Source organism: Pantherophis guttatus, chromosome 3 (assembly GCF_059756535.1).
Source record: "Pantherophis guttatus breed Tessera chromosome 3, ASM5975653v1, whole genome shotgun sequence".
Taxonomy (NCBI): Eukaryota; Metazoa; Chordata; class Lepidosauria; order Squamata; family Colubridae; genus Pantherophis; species Pantherophis guttatus.
The window spans coordinates 35,623,069-35,645,420 of NC_142065.1; the positions used below are offsets into that span (position 1 = coordinate 35,623,069).

General features: G+C 42.4%; 1 protein-coding gene across 11 annotated transcripts in view; it reads right to left on the reverse strand.

The window, feature by feature from the left end:
- The window catches only part of PHF20 (PHD finger protein 20), a 55,685-nt gene that overhangs the window by 18,215 nt on the left and 15,118 nt on the right, over positions 1 to 22,352 (reverse strand). For 6 of the 11 annotated variants that reach the window (XM_034414109.2, XM_060689695.2, XM_087889260.1 and 3 more), the window contains 6 exons: positions 15,483 to 15,654; positions 11,620 to 11,704; positions 7,831 to 7,910; positions 6,050 to 6,434; positions 1,230 to 1,337; positions 617 to 784 (listed from right to left, as the gene is read on the reverse strand). In XM_034414109.2, coding sequence (XP_034270000.2) covers positions 617 to 784; positions 1,230 to 1,337; positions 6,050 to 6,434; positions 7,831 to 7,910; positions 11,620 to 11,704; positions 15,483 to 15,654 — 998 coding nt within the window. Of the gene's footprint in view, positions 1 to 616; positions 785 to 1,229; positions 1,338 to 6,049; positions 6,435 to 7,830; positions 7,911 to 11,619; positions 11,705 to 15,128; positions 15,220 to 15,482; positions 15,655 to 22,352 lie in introns of all 11 variants that reach the window. The other 5 variants (XM_060689696.2, XM_060689693.2, XM_060689697.2 and 2 more) reach the window with 2 other exon arrangements.

A 22,352-nucleotide genomic window follows, 5' to 3' on the forward strand; every position in this document is an offset into this window, starting at 1 on the left:
GCCTATTGACTCTTTTCAGTGCTACAATCTGCATTAAAAAACTATTAATGCTGATACATTTAACATATGTGTTTAATTTCTGAGCTTCTGCTTGTCCCACAAAATACAATTTAAAAGTTGTTCAAAATACTTTAAACATTTAAACAGTTTTAAACAGTTTTACAAATAATTCTATCAGTAATTTACATTTTTTATTAAACATCTGTGAAATGTAATCTTGAGTAAATATAATCATAGCAATAATCAGATAAGTACAGTTCTATCCCACTACAAGAAAGTAATGTGAGTAAACAGGCCCCTCCCTAGCCACATGAAGGCAAAGTGAGGAAGAGGAAGCATATTTAAACTTCTGTTAGTATAGCTGTTCCAATAAAAGTAACCCTGTCTTGAATCCTTCCATTCCCATTTCCTGAAAAATAATGTAAAATTACTTTTAGGTTATTGGGCACAATTCCTAGATGATAGTTAGGATCTATAAGGAGGAGCAAAACACCTCTTAAGATCTTTAAAAAAGATAAAAAATGGTTTTGGGCAAACTGCCACATGATCCCTCAACTCTAGAACTGGGCTTTGATTCCAAAAGTTACTGGCAACACATATAAAATGAGCTTTTTACCTTCACTAACTTCTTTTGGAGTAGTTTCTTCTAAAGGCCCAATTTCATCCAGAAGTGGCGTGGTAATGCTATTGTCTAAAGTGTCATGGCTACTGGTAGTAGAATGCCTTGATTGTCTCTTTATGGAATCTTTTTCACTGTCTGGAGCACTTTTCAACTTCTCTTGTGCTAAAAATAGTTTTGTTAAACAAACAGCAATTGGTACACTAGTATCATAAATACATTGCTATGCATACACAAAACAAATAAAGAACAGTTATCTTATAAAGGTACTTTCTCTCCTGAGTCAACCGTGACATCTGGTGTCTATATAGACATCTTTGTATAAATTTCTCATAGCTACATGGGAGTAGCTATGATTTCCCATTGTTCTGTGTTTTTTTGTGTATGTGATGTACTCTTCGGTCTTAGTTATTTCTTGGCAGTTTCACATCCACCCTGTTTAGGGTAGTGAACCAAGGTTGGATAATATTGGCACCTACTGTGACATTTATGTATACACCTTTATTTAAAAATACTGCCCCACTAAATTCCTAAATTTGAAATCAGGTTATACTGTACTTGCTTTTTCGAACATTTTCTATTCTATTTAAATAAACAGAGCTTGACTCACACATATTCTTCTGGAGCCGGGGACGTTTTGAAGGGACCTCTCCTCCTTTAGGAATTTTTCGTCTTCTCAGTTCTAAAGTTATTGGCTGCAGTGTTTGAGAACCTTGTTCTAAATATATAAATAGAATTTATATATTTATATAAATATATAAATATTTCTATATATATGAAAGAGTTCATTCTTTAGGAGAAGGTAATTTTGTATGAGGCATTTGCAAGATTTAGAATCTGAATCCTGTAGTTTTTATTACAGTTGCAAGAAAAAGTATGTGAACCCCTTGGGATTACGTGGAGTTTTGCATGAATTGGTCATAAAATGTCCTCTGAACTTCATCTAAGTCACAACAATAGAAAAACACAGTCTGCTTAAAATAATACTACACAAACATTAGATGTTGCCATGGTTTAATTGAACCATGTAAACATTCACAGGGCAGGGAGGAAAAAGTATGTGAGCCCCTAGCCTAATGACTTCTCCAAGAGCTAATTGGAGCCAGGAGTGAGCCAACCTTGACTCCAATCAGTGTGATGATATTGGATGTGTTGCTGACAGCTGTCCTGCCCTTTAAAAACACACACCTGTTTTGGGTTTACTGGTTTCAAGGAGCACTGTCTGATGTGAACCATGCCTCGCAGAAAAGAGCTCTCAGAAGACCTACGATCAAGAATTGTTGACTTGCATGAAGGTGGAAAGGGTTACAAAAGTATCTCCAAAAGCCTTGATGTTCATGTATCCACGGTAAGACAGACTGTCTACAAATGGAGAAAGTTTAGCACTGTTGCTATTCTCCCTAGGTGTGGTCGTCCTGTAAAAATGACTGCAAGAGCACAGCGCAGAATGCTTCATGAAGTAAAGAAGAATCCTAGAGTGTCAGCTAAAGACCTACAGAAATCTCTGGCACACGCTAACATTTTTGTTGACACATCTGCAATAAGGAAAACATTAAACAAGAATGGAGTACATGGGAGGACACCACGGAGGAAGCCATTGCTGTCCAAAAAAAATATTGCAGCACGTTTGAAGTTTGCAAAAGAGCACCTGGATGTTCCACAGCACTACTGGCAAAATATACTGTGGACAGATGAAACCAAAATTGAGTTGTTTGGGAAGAACACACAACACTATGTGTGGAGAAAAAAAAAAAAGGCACAGCACACCAACATCAAAACCTCATCCCCACTGGACTTCCGGGTTGGCTCCGCAGCACCATTGACGGTCTTTTTAGACCGCCGCCCCCGCGATCCCGTTGAGCCGTTCTGACAGCGTTAATCAGCTGTCAAACGGCTTGAAAATCTCCCCTTCGGGAAAAGAAGGGGAGGAGAGCAGGTGGGTGAGGGTAGAGCTCCCCGGAAACCCCTGGATTAACTCCAGGGGTTAGGAGGGTGAGAGCTCCCCGTTCAGCCCACTGAAGCTCCGGATCCGGGGGGACTCTGTTTTTTTTTACAGAGCTAGGTGCTGCGTCCAATTTCTGCTGTCAAACAGAAGATTAAATGATTTCAAAAAAGCAGGCGGAACAGAAGCAGGAGGACAAGCTTTTTGCAAGTATAATACTTAACTCCGGGGATACAATGTTTCTAATTGAACTTGCTGAGCTGGAAGTAAGATGGCGTTTCTTTGTTGCGATTTTAAAAGTGAAAGTTAGAAAGGAAAGTCTTCGCTAAGTGCTCAGAGACTGGCTTTAAGTTGCTGGAATAGATTTTGAAGAACTGTTTGGGAAAAGACTATTTCGTTTGGTGATTTATAAAGAAATTGCTGAAAGCTGCTTAAAAGGATGGCTCTGACTTTATGATTTTATGGTTGTGGGAAGAAAGGAAATCTTTTTAAAATAAAATGGCTTCTAAGAAAGAAGATCCTGAAAGTGCTGGAAGCTATTCAGAGGTGTCAGAAATGGAACAGTTGTCTGATTTACAGAGCTATAAGGATTTTGATGCAGAATTTACAGAATTTATAAAAGAAGCCATGAATAATCACACTGCAGCTATAAGTAATCAAATAGCAATTCTTAAAGGGATAACAACAGAAATGACCGAGGAGACAAAAACAAGAATGGAGCATGATGACAATTCAGGAGATATTCTGATTGTAGCAGAGAAGGTGGAAGAATCTTTTCAAGAATTTTCGAGTTTATTCTCTGCTCTTTTTGAAAAAATTGATAGAATCTTTCAAAATTATGACTTGGTTTGGAAAAAAGCAGTAAATGACCAGACTTTCGAAGTTTCAGAAGATGAAGGAGATTTGCCAGTGGCATTTATACAATTAATTGAAAAGAAACAACTGAACTTTTTTTCACAAACTCTTGACAAACTTTGGTCCTATAGACGAAGGAATGAACTGATTTATATAAGCAAGAAGAGGCGATTTGGGGGCTCTAAATCAGAGGAAATTTTCTTAAAAAGGGGACAATCTTTGCAGCTACATCAACCTCAGATCAAAATGAAAAGCCTCCTCAAAATAGAAGTAGGAGGGTTGCAGAAAGACTGGAAAAAATATAAAAAGAAAGCAAGAATGGAAGACTAACCTTTTCTTTTGGCTTTGCAGTTGTTCTACTCATGGTTAAAAATGATTATGTTTTAGGTGTTATAACTACTGAGGGGGAAAAAGTATAAAGTTAAATATTGATTTTAAATATGATGCATTAATGGTTGAATGTAAGATTAACCCTTTTTGGTTTTCTAGTTGATGTATCAATGGTTAATTATGTTGATGATTATCTTTCAAAATTCTAAAAGCTGGAGGGAGGAATAATGAAGGGGGAAAATTTAGGAACTTAAAAAATGTAGAAATTTAACTACTGAATATCTAAGGTTTATTTTTGGTTATGAGATTTTAAAATATCTGAACTTTGAGAAAAGTAGGAGGGGAAAAATGTTTTTGCAAATGAATTGAATATTTTACTGATATATTAAGAGAATTTTTAAGGTTTGAATGTTTAATATTTGTTAATGGTTTTAAAATTCTTAGAGTTGTTCTATTCATGGTAAAAAATGATTATGTTTTAGGTGTTATAATTACTGAGGGGTAACTTAAAAAATGAAGAAATTTAACTACTAATATCTAAGGTTTATTTTTTGTTATGAGATTTTAAAATATCTGAACTTTGAGAAAAGTAGGAGGGGGAAAAATGTTTTTGTAAATCAATTGAATACTTTACTGATATATTAAGAGAATTTTTAAGGTTTGAATGTTTAATATTTGTTAATGGTTTTAAAACTCTTAGAGTTATTGGATTATACGCTATTGTGAGTTTATAAAAAGGGAGGTTGATGAAATTGTAAAAGGGGAGTTAAGGGGTCTTGGGAGTTATTAAATCTTGCAGTTAGTTAGTTTATTTTAGCGAATGTTTGGTGAAACCTATGCCCTGTTTTCTGTTCTGGGAAGTCGGGGGTGGTGGGGTGGTGAGGAGGGGTTGAAGATTGAGATTACCAAGGATTGATTTTTTTTTTCTTTTTCTTGATGATAGTTTGAATGACTGTTTATATTGTATACTTGTCTGATTAGAAAATAAAAACTTTTTTATTAAAAAAAAAAAAAAACCTCATCCCCACTGTAAAACATGGCAGAGGGAGCATCATGGTTGGGGCTGCTTTGCTGCCTCAGGGCCTGGACAGATTGTCATTGATGGGAAAATGAATTCCAGAGTTTATCAAGACATTTTGCAAGAAAACGTACGACCATCTGTCCGCCAACTGAAGCTCCGCAGAGGATGGGTGATGCAACAGGACAATGACCCAAAGCATACAAGTAATTCAACAAAAAAAATGGCTTCAACAGCACAGAATACGCCTTCTGGAGTGGCCCAGTCAGAGTCCTGACCTCAACCCGATTGAAATGCTGTGGCATGACCTTAAGAGAGCGATTCACACCAGACATCCCAAGAATATTGCTACACTGAAACAGTTTTGTGAAGAGGAGTGGTCCAAAATTACTCCAGATCGTTGTGCAGGTCTGATCTGCAACTACAGGAAACGTTTGGTTGAGGTTATTGCTGCCAAAGGAGGGTCAACCAGTTATTAAGTCCAAAGGTTCACATACTTTTTCCTCCCTGCACTGTGAATGTTTACATGTTATGTTCAATTAAACCATGGCAACATCTAATGTTTGTGTAGTATTATTTTAAGCAGACTGTGTTTTTCTATTGTTGTGACTTAGATGAAGTTCAGAGCACATTTTATGACCAATTCATGCAAAACTCCACGTAATCCCAAGGGGTTCACATACTTTTTCTTGCAACTGTAGTTTAAATTATTCATTATATTCTATAATTAAAATAAGTCAAAAGGAAACCTCCATGTCATCACTGTCTTCAGTTTCTTAAAAACTATCAATACTTTTTAAAAAACAAGATTGCTATTATGCTGCCAATTCCAACAAAGAAGTCCTACCCAAACACATGTGTGTGATTTAAAACAAATTGCATAATCATAGATAGAACTCAGTCTACAACACTTTAAATATTTTTAACACATAAAGACAGTTTCTATAATGTTTATGTGCAAATATGGAGCACTGAGTATTAGTTTTAGACTAACTGATGTACTATGAGCTGCATTCCCAGAAGTAGGTTGGTTCAAGGATAACAAAATTAGAAGCCCAGAATCAAATGAAAATGTTATTTCATTTCAATAAAAGCTAATTCATGCAGTGAGCACAGGGAATATGATTATTTCCCATATATTTAACCATTTTCTCTTTCTAGCATATTAAAAAATATAGTTCCTTGACACTTTACTTGGAGCCAAATCTAACAGTTTAGAGAAATTGCATATGATCTTGGGACCTCAGGTTGTATATCTTTGTCCTAACATTTAGTTTTGACTGACCTGCTGGAGGCACCACAGGTGGTCTACCACGCCGTCGCTTAGTTTCTTTGATGTTTTCTGATGGGACCTTCACATTATCATTTTCTGGTTTTTTTTCAATCTGTGTATCTATTGAGAATTCTCTATCATTTTCAGATATATTCTCCTTGTCTTCTTTCCCATTTTTAGCTAGGGCTTTTTCAGAAACTTTATTTTTCTCTGAAGAACCAATTAGTTTTCCTTCTTTATCAGTTTTAGATCTTCGTTCAATCTTTAATGGCTTTTCATCCTTGTCTTTCTTATTATTTTCAGCTGTTTTCCTTTGCTCTTTAAATTTTTCCCATCTTTCAGGAGATGAAGGAATTTCATTACATCTCTCCTTAGGTTTTGAATTATTCACAATAGACTAAAAAGAAAGACGTGGGTGTGATTTATTTTTATTACAAATTAATTTATTAATTTATTTACAGGATGGGAGAGGATGATCAGATATGCAATTAAACTAAGGAAAAAAGCTAGTAAAACAAAATCATTTAATAGAGCATTAATGATCAATACTGAAAACTTCTGCAAAAGAAATATACCTGACAGAAGAAACAGATGATAATCAAGTTTTTTAAAAAAGCAAATACTTTCTTTTTAAAATGTTACATACTAGAAATAAATAAATCAAAATTAAGATTGATAGAAAACTTGGATTCTGTGACTACGTTTGCACGTCATGCTAAAACTATGTTTTGAATGCAATAGACATATGGAAATAATTAAAATCCATCAAGTCCTAGATACTTTTGGAAGCTTTTGTTTTCTTTTATCAAGTTTCTCATATTGACAAACACACACACACACACACACACACACACACACAGTGTTTTTCTGTCAAAGCACAATATGGGAGGGAGCATATTATTTCCCTTTCACCTTTCAGCTCCAATCCAGGAGCCCTCAAGCAGTCGCATTCACAACAAACCATTTTATATCAAATAAAATGGTTTGTTGATAAAGAAATATTTGCTGATAAAGAAATAAAGGGAGACTAGTATATAGATCTATTTCAAGCTATTTAGCTCCCATCAGCTAGCCATACTCTAAACACTTAAATCTCACCCCTGGCTCAAGCTGATAAAGGGAGGAGAACCTATGGCTCAGAGGTTAATACAACTGCCTAATATTCAGGCAGCCCAAGTTCGAATCCGAGTAAGGGTATGGCTAGCTGATGAGAGCTAAATAGCTTGAGAGAGAGATATATATTTCAAGCTATTTAGTTCTCATCAGCTATATATATATATATATATATATATATATATATATATATATATATATATATATATATATATATATATATATATATATATATATACATGATCTTTAATCACATGGCTTTATTTTAACATAGCACAGTAATAATAAATGAAATTACTACGCCTTATAAATAATAGTGTATGGTTAGTGATGTGTGACTAGCACATTGTAACAAACTGATTCAAACAATCACAGCTTTATATGTTATTAAAAAGATTTATTTCAAGGTGGTTTTTTTATTTTAAAAAGGCATTTTTTTCTCATATATGGACAATATGCTGAACCCTGATTAAACAGAAGCAAAAAAATCTCTTTCCTATTATGTAAGTAGAGAATTAATGCATAATCTAGATTTGCTAGAAATGCATTTCATATTCACAATGATTTTGCATGACATGCAAATGTGGCTCATACCTTAAACTGCAAAACAACTTTGATTTGATCAAATTGACCAATAAGATCAATTTGATATGCATAAAATTTCAAAATATGTTTCCTACCTGATCTTTGGAAAAAGGTTTGACATGTATATTTTTGACTGTCTGAATCACACCATCATAAAATTTCACAGTATAAGTTCCTGAAATTTAAAAGAAAAAAAATTAGTGTGACAGCCTGCATTTAGTCATGGCTTCCCACTGGTTGCTCTCATGTACATACAAAAACCCAAACAAACAAACAATTTGAACTGATGTGCATATTAAGGACCTGGGAGTATAACTTTTTCTTAGTGCATCTTCCCAAAGGGGAGAGGCCATAGATGCTGGGCTTCCTTAGGGATAATCTAAAACTATGAGAGAAACTCTAGGAAGAACCGTGAGAATAGAGGTAATGGCCGGGAACTAAAATGGACTTAAGTAGTTCTGGCTGATGAAGATCTATGGTTTTAATAAAGAATAAGGTAAAGTGGCAAAATGACTTGGATTGAGCTGAAGGCCTGTTAAGTGTGGCCTCAAGTCCACAAAGCAGAAGAGTGCATCCCTAAGGTACTAACTGCCAAAGACAGAAGTGGAGGAAGCAGCTCAGGACCTATCTAGCAAATGCAAATGTCACTGATGGTGGTGAAAGATAAGTGGAAAATCAATAGTTTTATCAGGAAAAAACAGGTTACATAATAATGTTCAGGAAAGAAAGAAAAAAAATTCAGTCATTCTGCAGTTTAGATGGCTGTGACCCCTTGAAACAGAAAGAGGAGAGCTTGGCACCTCCAGCTGTAAATATGCCTGTTCTGATAAGGAATGTGGCTAGCAAATTAAAAGCAAATACTGAATAAACACTTTTTTGTTGTGGTTCTTTAGTAAACCACGTCAGCTCCTGGTGGCCCTGGAGGAAGCGGAGTATCTGGATCTGTTCCAATCGGGTTTCAGGACCGGATACAGCACGGAGACGTGCTGGTGGATGATCTCTGGAGGGCTCGGGACAGAGGTTATTCCTCTGTTCTGGTCCTATTAGATCTTTCGGCAGCTTTTGATACCATCGACCATGGTATCTTGCTGCAACACCTCGAGGGGTTGGGAGTGGGAGGCATCGTTTTGCGGTGGTTCTCCTCTTACCTCTCGGGTCGTACGCAAGTGGTGTTGGCGGGGGGGCAGAGGTCGACCATGAGCCCCTCACTTGTGGGGTGCCCCAGGGGTCGGTCCTCTCGCCCCTTCTGTTCAACATTTATATGAAGCCGCTGGGAGAGATCATCCGTGGTTTCGGGGTGAGGTATCATCAGTATGCTGATGATACCCAGCTTTTTATATCCACTTCGAATCAGCCCAGTGATGCCCTCGACGTGATGTCCCGGTGCCTAGAAGCGGTACGGGTCTGGATGGGGAGGAACAGATTTCGGCTCAACCCTGCCAAGACCGAGTGTCTGTGGGTACCGGCATCTCGGTCCGATAGAGAGGTTCCATCTTTGGCTATAGGGGGTGAAGTTTTGCCCCCTTTAGACAGGGCACGCAACTTAGGTGTCCTACTGGACTCACGGTTGAGTTTAGAAGATCATATAACAGCCGTGACCAGGGGGGCATTTGCCCAGGTTCGCCTGGTGCGCCAGTTGCGCCCCTATTTGGACCAAGATGCCCTACGCACAGTTACTCATGCGCTAGTCACCTCCAGTCTTGACTACTGCAATGCTCTCTACTTGGGGCTGCCCTTGAAGACCACTCGGAGGCTTCAGCTGGTACAGAATGCGGCTGCGCGGTTTGTGATGGGAGGGTCTTGATACTCCCACATTACACTTCTCCTGCGTGACTTGCGTTGGTTGCCGGTTGCCCTCCGGGTGAGATTCAAGGTGCTGGTGATGACCTATAAAGCCTTACATTGCTTAGGCCCAGGATATTTGTCGGACCATCTGCAACCAGCAACAGCTTCCCATCAACCGGTGCGTTCTCACAGGAGGGCCTACTCAGGATGGCATCGGCTAGACAATGTTGGCTGGCGGCCCCCAGAGGTAGAGCTTTCTCTGTGGCCACGGCCACCCTTTGGAACCAACTCCCCCTGGGGCTCCGGTTGGCCCCTGACCTTCGCACTTTCCGCTGCGAACTAAAGACGTGGCTGTTTAAATCGCCTAGCCTGGACTGATGGGGTTTGATTATTTTAATGAATTTTAATATATGTTTAATTGTATTTTAATATGTTTTTATCTGATTGATTTTAATTGTTGTGAGCCGCCCTGAGTCCTATGGAGATAGGATGACATACAAATCAAATAAAAATAAAATAAAATAAATAAATAAATAAATAAATATGAAAAATTCTGCAATTTTGCACTTAGCTTCTTTCAAAAGTACAATTGTTCTAATGGAGAAAAAAATCTGTATTATATTTTAAAATCCTTTCTTCCATGCACCTTAAAGTTTTCACAAGTAATGCTTGTAATAAAACATAATGATAACAATGAAGCCATATGTTACAATGTAATCAAGGAAATATCATTATTACAGGTAGACCTCGTTTTAGGACTATAATTGAGCCCAAAATTCTCATTGTTAAGCAAGGCAGTTATTAAGTCAGTTTTCTCATTTTACTATCTTTTTTGCCACAGTTGCAATGGCTCAGTGGTTAAGATACTGGGCTTGGCAGTTGGAAAGCCGGTGGTCCAAGTTCAAGATCCAAGCATTGAGCAACAGAGCGAGCTCCTGTTCACCCTAGCTCCTATGAACCTAGCAGTTTGAAAGCATGCAAATGCAAGTAGATAAATAGGTACCATTTCAATGGGAAGATAACAGCGTTCCATGACATCATGCTGGCCACATGATCATGGAAACATCTTCAGACAGAGCTGGCTCAATGGCCATTGAAATGGAGATGAGCACTGCCCCTACAGTTGGCAACAACTAGCAGAGTAAAATCCACAGGGAGTCCTTTCTTTACCCTTTGTCACAGCTATAAATCACTGCAGTTGTTAAATAAATCATATGGTCATTATGTGAATCCAGCTTCCGTCATTGACTTTACTTGTTGGAAGCTATCTGGGAAAGTACAAATGGGGATCACATGATCCTGGGACAGGGCAACTGTTATAAATGTCAGTTGTCAAATGCCTAAATTTTGATCATGTGAGCCTGCAGAAGCTGCAACAGTTGTGTGAAAACAGTCATAAGTCACTTTTTTCAGTCCCATTGTAACTTTGAATGGTCACTAAATGAATGGTTGTAAGTCAAGGACTACCTATATTACATCTTTGTGCCAAATCTCTAACACAACCATGTAAACTATTGGATTTGCACAATTATCACATATACTTCTCCATCTGCCCTTCTTTTTGCCACTCCCGCCTATGATTCTCTGCTCTGATTCAGAAAAGACAACTTCTAAAGAGCTGAAGGTGATCTCCAAAAATGACCCATATCTGGATCAGAGGTTTTCTTAGACCCTATGCCAGTAATTTAAGAAGTTAATCTTCCTAAAATACTCATTGAGATAAATGATATATATCTCAAAGAAACAATAGTACAACAAACATTTTATGTTCATAAAAATCAGGAACAACATGAAAAGAATGATACGGTTTTCTGTGATACTTCCGAATGCTGTAATGGAGAAGACTTCCAGATATTGCTTCAACAGCCCTCTAAAAGGATGCAAATTACCAGCTGTCTGCAAGGAATATAAATCCTTCCATTTCCTATTATCCTGTTAGAGCTGAAGAAGCTTCTTGGATGAGAAGTGAACAGTCTTCAAAGAAAAAACAAGTAAGTCCAGTTGCCTCCTGAAAAAGCACCTTTGGTACAACCATGACCTGGATGACTGAGAATCTCTACAGAGTTCCAGATATTAAAAAGTTACATATGATGCCTTACCATCCTTGTTAACAGAGGTAACCTTTGCTGGATAAAAACGACAATCAGACCAGCAAGCTAACACCTGATCATTTATGTGAAATTCCTAGAAAAACAGGAAGCATTTATCATTCTAAGTTGTATAAAATAAATATGCTACTGCATTGTAATTTTAAAATAGTCTATTGTTACAAACTAATATTTTCAACAGCAGATATATTAATTACTTTCTATTGAATGATAAACATGTTATGCAGCTTATTAAGAAAATCATTATCATAATAGCATCTCATAACAAAGATTGTGCTTGATATAATTAAAATAATCAAAATGAACAAACTGCTATGAAATGGCACAAATATTTGAAAACTGAATATTGCTATTCTCTTTTGAGTTAACCAGAGGCTAACTTAAATGAAATTAATCAGAGTAACTATCTATATCAGCGGTTCTCAACCTGGGGGTCACGACCCCTTTGGGGGTCGAACGGCCATTTCACAGGGGTCGCCAAAGCCCTCTCTCACCCCCCCCATGCCTTCACTCACCATCTGCCTCTGCTGGATCGCCCGGTCGCTGTTCGCTTACCCCGCCCACTCCCAATCTATTCCTGCCTCCGGAGTCCCAGCTAATGGCTAGAGGGGAAAAAAACTTTAAATTCTTGCCGTGGGGCTTTAAAGAGCCGCCCTACTCTCAGCTGTTTTGCGGAGGGCTCTGTTGCTAGCTAGCTGCAAAGAGGTAAATTCCTGGAGCAGATTTTTTTCCCCCTAGCTATGCTGAAAAAGCAAAATTGAAAGTAAGCAGGGTCTTGGCTGCAACGTGACAAAATGAGGCAGAGAGAGTTCTTTTTCTTTTTCCTCACCAAAAAAGGTAGGTGCAAACTGCAAACAATGGGAAATTTAGGGCAAGAGGAGGTTCAAGATTTTAAAACACAGAAGAAAAAAAGCTCTATTTAACTAGGGAATTGTAATAATTGAGATACTATTAATTGCATATTGTGTTGAAAGCAGAAATGGTTAAGTTGTGGTTTGGAGGAATATATGGGGGAAATTATTTGGTTTATTATTATTGGTAAATATAATTAATTGATTTGTAAGAAATTGGATTGCATGGAAATAATTGGAATATTCATGTTCATATTGATTAATATACAAAAAAGGTAGTTATATAACTAATTGATTTATATTAAAATGTTGAATTTGTATTAAACAACTGTATTACATAATTAACCAATGTGAGGATGGATATAAAAATAGATGACAATGGGAAGGGGTATAATATAGAATAGAAGGGAAAAATTGAATTTGATTAAGATTAGAGATGAGGATGAAGGGTAATATTGGTTTTTTAAAAAAATAGATGAGGAATAAATATGGTAAAAAGGAAATATAAAAATTGTAAATTTAATTGAAATGACTAAATACTGTGTTGGAAGAAATATCCTTCTGGGTTCTGCTCCAAGTGGGGAAAAAGACACTGGAAACATGGAGACTGCTTGGAAAGATGGTTTAATGGTGGACAGGATCACATGGCTTGATGGGGCCCATTGTGTTAGTTTCTGTTGCTATTGTGTTGCAAATGTCCTTTGACAAAGGATTGAGTTTCTGCCTCTGGCCCATTAACAAAGGGTGGGGGGGGGCAGGAAGGTGGGAGTTGCTTTGTCTGTAAAATATGCTTCTCCATTTCTCATACAGGAAAATATAATATTCTGCCTTTTTAATATTTCCCAAAATATTTCATTCTTCTAGGAAAGGGGTGGGTGCTAACCTCCTACAACTGTTTAAATTTGTGATCCGGCCAAATACTCTGTTCAAAGAAAACACGTTGTATGTTTGTATGTGTGTTTCTAATTATTGCTATTTATTGCTATTTGTTCTCTTTTATTCTTTAAAGTTTAACAATTCATTCTTTATCTTAATATCTTAATATTTGTTTGGGGTTGGCTTTCTTCCCTTTCATCTTTTTTATTGTACAGCAATCTTTCTCCTCAAACCTACCACCTCTGTCTTTTCTTTCTTTCTTACTTTCTCTTCCCCCCCTTCTTCTTCTCCCTACTTCCTCTTTCTTTCTCCTTCTCCTCCTCTCTTCCTCCCTCTCTTACCTTCACTCCTACTCTAATTTCCCTTCCCTTCCTTCATCCCTCTCTATTGCTGTATCCTTTTATGCATATGGACTACTCAGAGGGCTGAAAAAGTTATTTTTGACTGGTCCTCGCACTTTTGACCAGTCCTTGAACTTACGACTGTCCTCACATTTTACGTTTTTTGCCCTATCTTAAACCATGTTGAAGAGAAGCAGTAGTGAAATGAGTGACATGGTTGTTAAGAATGCTACACAGGCATAAATGTGAGGATGGTCATAAGTGTGAGGACCAGTCAAAAGTGCGAGGACCTGTCAGAAATGACTTTTTTCAGCCCTCTTAGTCCCTATACACATAGCCATGGCCACCCGGTCACATGACCAGCTAGCCACGTCCACTCAGTCACATGACTTCCAAGCCACGCCCACAAAATAAGCCACACCCACAGAACCGGTAGTAAAAAAATTTAGAACCCACCCCTGGTTGGGGGTCACCACAACATGAGAAACTATATTAAAGGGTCGTGGCATTACGAAGGTTGAGAACCACTGATCTATATGGTTTTAAGAAAAATTGACTTTCAGCAGAAAAATGTTCTGTGATGATGGAAACCCTGAATGAAAGTCAATACATGTTATTCATCAGCTTTTCATTAGAAACTAGCCTTATTAATAGAAAGCGAGTTATCATTCTTTTATTACACTATTTATAATTAAGCAAAATAAATCTGTTTATATTTAACAACTTTTCATTTTTTCCTAGTTTATTTTCCTTTGCAGGTAGTCCTCGACTTATAACCATTTGTTCAGTGACTGTTCAGTTAGAACTGTGCTGAACAAAGGGACTTATGACAGGTCTCCAAAGTTATGCAGCTGCAACATCCCCGCAGTCACATGATTGCAATCTGGGAACCTGGCAACCCATTTGTACTTAAGACTGTTTACTAAGCCTCCAGCAATCACGCTATTGTCATTTGAAATTTTCCCTGCTGACTTCCCCAAAATGTCAATGGGAAAGCAGGCAGGGAAGGTTGCAAGTGGATGTGTTAAGTCTTCCACACTGAGGAAGTCTCTCTGAGCTCATGCCAGTCACTTGTACAACCCCTCCTCCTATGGCACTTCTCACACACATGGGTGCACCCTCCCTAACCAGCACCTTTCACACATACTATTTCCCCTCCCCAACTCATGTAGCACTTCTCATGCACCCTCCCTGACCCACACAGCACCCCCTCACCTCTTTCCCAATGCATATGGCTCTCCTCATGCACCCCCACAAGCCCTTCCCAACCTACACCTCACTCCTGTGCATCCTCTTTAACCCAAATGGTCCCCTTCCTGACCCATGCTGCAACCTCGTGCATCCTCGCATGACGCCTCTTGTACATCTGCTCACATCTTTCCCATACTCCCACATCTTTTAAATCCCATCTCTCACAGCAGCAGCCACTTACCTGCCTGCTGGTCTGAGACTTGCAACTTCCTGCTGGCTTCTCCATTTGTTTGGATCGTGGGAAGCTGGTAGGAAGCTGCCTCACCCAACAACTGCAACAAATTCAGTTAACGACAGTAACTAGAACTGCGGCATTACCAGTAGTAAATGATGCAGCCACACTTTAGACCATATTGCTTAGTAACAAAAATTCTGATTCCACTGTGACCATAAGCCGAGGACTATCTGTACATTTTTATCTTATTTGTTCAATAAAAAAAGCAAAACTGGCAATTGTGTTAAGTTCCTCTAATTTCTAAATTATTTAATTTAGGTGGATATGTAATTCTGTTACTAGACCAATGTTTTTACTTACTGAAGATCCTTCATCCTCATGCAATCCTTCTTTCCTTAATTGTATTTTTTCTAAAGGACGTAAATAAGGACTATCCCAGCAAAACCATTCATCATAGCGGTGATTCCAACGTTTAAAATGGATAAGCACCTTTCCTTCTTCATAATCAATTTCTTCAATGTGAGCTGGATACCTATATAAACAAAGTTAATGTAAAGTATTTTTTGCCGAATATATTTGAGTAAAACTGAAAATATACATTCAACAGTATATTCTTACACATTTATTTATTTAATCATTTTTATATGACAGCTCATCTCACACACATATGTGGTGGCTTCAACAAAAAAGGCCTGTTGGTTAGGCCCCACTAAGTGAAGCTCCCTAGCCAATATCTTATTAACCTGCAATATCTTATTAACTCTAAGAGGTTTATCAATCTGTGAACAATTTTTTTTTATCTTATTCATGACAATTTCTTCACATTATTCTGAAGAAATAAATAACTCTTTTTCAATTTCCAGTTCAAATCCTAGCAGCGGTGGCAAAACATATAAAGTACAAATACAAATACTGAGGCAACAGTGATTGTTATTCATACTTTTGCTCAACAGGCCTTGAATATTTTACGATTAACCTTTTCATAAATATTGTGGTAATGATCTCAGCCAGGTTTGCAGCAGTTAAGAAGCATATAAACTCCAAAAACTGTCTGGACAATCTTTGGATGGCCAAGAAATAATTCAGCCAATTGGCAGTCCGCCCGTTCTTATGACCAATCACACAGGGGGACTGCAACTGTCCCCACCCATTGCTCTCCTTCCCATCTCAGCTGCCTACCTGGACTGCACAAATCTTGGAAACCTAGATCTAGTCTGCATCCCACCACTCTTGGGAAGCCCAGACTGGCCACTAGATGGTCCATCAATGCAAGGAAGTCTGCTGCAGGCAGAAGACCCATATTGACTACTACAATGCCCATCAGCTGTGGAAATAAGCCATGGTCTGGGAGGCCTAGGCCTGATACACCACCATGGAAAGCTGGTACCACTTTGCAATCATTTGGGAAGCTCCTTCTCCAAACTGCACAATTTGGAAAAGGAGCCCTCTGAACAATTGCAAGAGTGGCACCCGGTTGCAGAATGGTACGAGGCAGCCTCTGTGGAAATTTGTGCCTCACATTGTCTGGGAGCAACTGCAAACAATTGCAGAAAATGCAAAGAAAACGGACGTTGCTTACCTGAACGTCCCTTCTCGACGCGCAGCTGGAGAATCCAAAGCTTCGGGTTGTTCAGTAGTTGATAGCCTACACTGAGTGTGTTCCTTTAAGAGATTTCTCTTCAGACACGCCCACTTGCTCAACAGAGTCCCAGTTTTGTTCACGAAGTAAGGAGCAGTAGAGCGTCAGGAAGGAATGTCCAGCAGCCAAGCTGGGTGGGTTGGATTCTCCAGCTGCGCGTCGAGAAGGGACGTTCAGGTAAGCAACGTCCGTTCTCCAACGCGCAGCTTGGAGAATCCAAAGCTTCGGGATTTACCCAAGCAAGTTCAGACAGGGAGGGAACCCGGCTGCTGTACGTCGTCTGAAGAGTTGCATACAGCTTGGAGCACCCGGCGGCCGAAGGATGCCTCCGCCGAGGCAAAGGAATCCACCTTGTAGTGCCTGATGAAGGGATTCAAGGATGACCAGGTGGCCGCTCTGCAGATGTCAGAGATGGAGGCATTAGTGGCCCAGGCGGCCGTTGTGGCGGCGCTCCTGGTAGAATGTGGAAGAATCCTCTGCGGAATTGGTCTATTCCGAGCTGAATAAGCCTTGGAGATGCAGGACTTAATCCACCTCCCAATGGTTGTGGAGGATACCTTCCGGCCCATGGAGGAGGGCAGAAAGGAAACGAAGAGCGATTCTGATTTCCGGAAATGCTGTGTTCGTTTAATATACCTGCGCAGGGCCCGTCGGACATCTAGCAGGTGCCAGTCTGCTTCCCGAGGATGTCGAGGATCGGGGCAGAAGTCCGGAAGGATTAATTCCTGGGCTCGATGGAATGTGGAATTTACCTTAGGCAGGAATGAGGGATCTAGTCTTAGTACCACGCGATTTGCATGGAAGACACAAAGGTCGCTTCTCACCGACAGTGCAGCTAGTTCGGATACACGGCGAGCCGAAGTAATCGCGACCAGAAACGCCACCTTAAGAGACAGAAAGCGGAGGCTGATGGAGGCGAGAGGCTCAAATGGAGGGTGCATGAGGGCCTGAAGGACCAGAGTCAAATCCCAGGTCGGGTATCGATGTATAACAGGAGGGCGCAGGTTGGATGCCCCTCGCAGAAAGTCGCGAATCGTCGGGTCCTGGGAGAGAGGAAGCTTTGCAGAAGTCGAAAGGACCGTACTAAGTGCAGCAACTTGGCGACGAAGAGTGTTAGGCGCAAGGTGCTTGTCCATGCCCCGCTGAAGGAATCCCAGCACTTCGGGAACAGAAGCAGACGTTGGATCCAGGTGGGATTTAGCACACCAGGAGCAGAAGGAGTTCCAGGTTGCGTTATAAATGCGGCATGTTGACGGCCGTCTTGACGCCTGAATCGTGGGGATCGCATTGCTAGGCACGTTGGCTCGCCTTAGCAAGATCCGTTCAAGCGCCAGGCGGTCAACTGCAACCACTGCGGGTCTGGGTGCAGAATGACCCCCTGGCTGAGAACGATCCTGTTCCCTGGAATCCTCCACGGCCGTGCCACCGACAGGTCCACCAGATCCGCAAACCAGGACCTCCGAGGCCAGTGGGGTGCGACCAGAACGACGTCTGCCCTCTCTGCTATTATCCTGCGGATCAGATGAGGAAGGAGCGGTAGAGGGGGAAAGGCATAGAGGAGACCCCTGGGCCAGGGAGAGGCGAGGGCGTCGACTCCCTCCGCCTGAGGGCACTGGTACCGGGTGAAGAACCTGGGTAGGTGAGTGTTGTCGCGGCTGGCAAATAGATCGATCAGAGGCGTGCCGAATCTGCGGACGATCTCGGCGAACAGATCTGGGTGAAGTCGCCACTCGGCGTGGTCCAAGTGTTGCCTGCTGAGCCAGTCCGCTGTGATGTTCGTGGTCCCGGCGATGTGCTCCGCCACAAGGGACAGGACGTGCGTCTCCGCCCAGATCAGCAGTAGGGTCGTTTCCTCCATCAATGGACCCGAGCGCGTCCCCCCCTGGCGGTTCACGTGCGCCTTTGCTGTTACATTGTCCGTGCGTATCAGGACATGGTGCCCTGACACAATCTGCTGGAACCGTTGAAGGGAGAGGCGGATCGCACGGAGTTCCAACCAATTGATCTCGTTTAGGCTCTCCTCTGCTGACCACGTTCCCTGGGCAACGTGGGATAAAAGATGACCTCCCCATCCCGTCAGGCTGGCGTCCGTTGTCACTACCAGGCGCTGTAGATTCTGGAAGTAGCTGCCCTGATGTAGGCTCTGGGAGGACCACCAGAGGAGAGACCTTGAGACCTCTGGCGGGAGGGAAACTAGTGTGGGAGAGTTGCTCCTCCTGGCTCTCTGAAAGGGGAGGAGGAACCACTGGAGCTGGCGCGAATGGAATCTCGCCCAAGGGACGACAGACAGGCAGGAAATCATTTTGCCGAGCAGGCGGGACAGGAGCAGCAAGGTCACCTTCCGAGAGGAGAGGACCTGTGATGTTAATGACTGGAGACTGGAACGCCGGTCCGTTGACAGGAACACCTGGCCCTTTACGGAATCTATTATTGTCCCTAGGTGAAGGATGCGAGTAGTGGGCTGCAGTTGGCTCTTCGGAATGTTGAGGGAGAAGCCATGATGACGAAGGCAGCGACACACCACTTCTAGGTCTCGGGATGCCCGGGCCGGAGAAGGGGAGAGCACTAGGATATCGTCCAAGTAGCAGTGGAGGCGGACCGGATGTTGACGTAGATGGGCCGCCACTGCTGCCAGGAGCTTTGTAAAGGTCCTTGGGGCGGAGGAGAGGCCGAAGGGCATTGCTCTGTATTGGTAATGCCTGTTGTTGTAGGCAAAGCGTAGGAAACGACGATGGGACAGTCGTATGGGTACGTGGAGGTACGCTTCTTTCAAATCGATAGAGGTCATCCAGTCCGATGGTCGAATGGAAGCCAGAATTGATCGGAGGGACTCCATTTTGAACTGATGATATACTATAAATTCGTTCAGCCTCTTGAGGTCTAGGATGCCCCTGTGACCCCCGGATGATTTGGGGACCAGGAAGAAAATTGAATAGAAGCCGGTCCCGCGATGATGGTGGGGAACCGGTTCGATGGCTTGGATTTGAAGCAGGTGATGGATTTCTGCCTCCATTAGCTGGCGCTTGTCCAGGTTGGGAGAAATAGGGCATTGGACAAAGTGTGAGGGAGGTCTGGAGCGGAACTCCAGGGTAAGGCCAAGACGGATTGTTTGGAGCACCCAGGCGTCCGACGTCGAGATCTCCCACTGGGGAAGAAAATGAGTCAGACGGCCGCCAATGGGAAGATGGATGTAGTCACTTCCCTCTTCTAAAGGAACGGGAGCCCGTACCTCGAAATGGCCGCTTGGTCGCTGGGGCCTTTCGACCACGGTCTCTGAAGGTGGGTCTATCGAAGGAACGGTCGAATCCTTGAGAATAGGGCCTTGAGGGGAAGGACCCCGAAGGGCCGGAGTCGTTCCGAAAGGGCTGCCTGGTGAAGTAGGACGATGGTCTACGATCTGCCCTCTTATATGAGGATGGCATCACCTTCCGTTTATCCTTGTCCTCGACAAGGATGGGGTCTAAGGCCTCTCCAAAAAGCCGGGAACCCTTATATGGAGTTGAAGCGAGGCGCCACCTAGACTTGGCATCAGCTCTCCAATTTTTAAGCCATAATAGCCGGCGAGATGTGACGGACGACACCAGGGCGCGCGAAGCGAACTTCGCGGCATTGAGCGAAGCGTCCGCCGTATATTCAGTAGCCGCCACCAGTTTGTTGACGTCTTGGCGGAGGCGTGAATCCGCCGGGGGAAGGCGCTCGTGAAGTTGGCGGAGCCAGATTAAGCAGGCACGGCTGAAGAAGGAAGCTGAGGTGGCTGCCCTAACCGCCCAGGCGGCCGCGTTGTGAGTACGTCGGAAGTTAAACTCAGCTTTTCGGTCCTCTGAGCGCAAACCGTCGGCGACGTCGTTGGAAATTACAGAGGAAGCCGTCAGATTGGCCACTGGCGCGTCTACAGTCGGTAACTGAAGGAGATCTTGGAGACTAGGCGCCGAACAGTAAAGTTTTTTGTCTAGCCCGGAAGGAGCGGGCAAGGATGAGGGTGTGGTCCAGGATCGTTGGACCACCTCAGAAAAAAGCTGTGGACACGGAATAAAGTCCGCTTGCGCCTTAGGTGCCGTAAACAAGGCCTCATGTTGTTGAGAGGAACCGGGCTGATCAACTTGAGAGACTGGGTCAGCCATATTTGTGGCCAACTTGGCCTTGCGCAGGAGCGATTTGAATAACGAGGGTCTAAAGAGCCCAGAGAAGGCTGGCTTTTCGGGTGGCATATCTGCATCATCAGATAAATCCATATCCGACGGGTCGCACTCCCCCTCCTCCGAAGACGACTCCTCGTGGTGACCATGGTCCAGATACAGCTCGGACTCATGCGTCATAGCCTGATACTGGGTAGGGGCCTGTTGAGGGTCCCGGGCCAGAGGAGGAGGAGGAAAACGTGGCTGAGGCCAGGCTCCATATGGTGCAGCCCGTTGAGAAGTCGCTGCCAGTGTTCTAGAAACCGTGTCAGAGATGATCCGCTGAATATCATACTGAGAAGGTGGAGGAGCTGCCTCCGTGGCGCGCAAGCCTGCCGCCGTGGGAGTAAAGGTCGCCTCCGGCTGAGACCGTCGAGGAAGAATGGCAGCGCACGAGAGGTCCACGGGCTCCATGCAGTGAGTCGATAACGCCTCAGGGAAAACTTCCATGTTTGGCGATGGAAACAACGGTTGTTGAGGAGCCTGATGGACGGGCTGGACCGTAGCTTCGACAACTGGCGAGAGTGGCGTAGGTAAGTGTGCGAAAACAGCTTGTGCTGACTGGTTGCGCGCTTTCTCGAACTGGCGCTCCAGAGCCTTGTGTCTCCTGGAGGCGTCCTTGTCTGCAGCTGATGAGTGCTTTGTCTTTTTAGAGCGTGGAGCCGCCGATGAAGATGAATGTGAAGCGCGTTTACGGGACCGTTTACGTTGCTTGGCCTGGTCGTGAATGCGCTCGGGAGAGCTGTTGTCCTCCAGATCGGATGAGAGAACACGTTCAGCCATGTTGTAACCTTTGTTTCCTTTTCCTTTTTTTTTTTTTTTTTTTTTGTTTAGAAGGGAGGAAGATGAAGATTCAGTAAGTATTTAATTTGTTGATTTTTTTTTTTTATTTATTTATTTATTTATTTATTTATTTATTTATTTTTTCAACAGGAAACAGTTGAAGAACTACTGAGTAAATGAAGATAGCCCAGGGCTAGCAGGTAAGTCTTTTCTTCTAATTTTATTTTAGAAGTAGAGGCTGGGGGGAGGAATTTGGGGGGGGGTATGGAAGCCGTGCAACTAGCCGATTGCTCCAAAGAGACAGGCTAGTAGGTCCCCCAATGCTTGCAATCAGAAGACCGGCCTCTGCAACTCACTGCGCCTGCGTGAGGCTGTCACCAGGCAGAATTTTACAGCCGTTAGAAATCCTCTCTTGTCAGGCAGAGAAAATGGCGCCAAACAGGGCTTGCAGAGCGAGGGCGACAGAAGGAATGGGGGGGGCTGTTCCCTTTTGAAAGAGCAGAACGGCGATAAGATTGAGCCCAGAACGGAGACCCAGCGTCAGGAAGAGTCCTTGTGGGGGGAGGAGGAAGGCCAAGGGGCGCGAGCTGCGCTGATCGCAGCTCCCAGCGCTGAGGCGAATAGGAGGAAAAA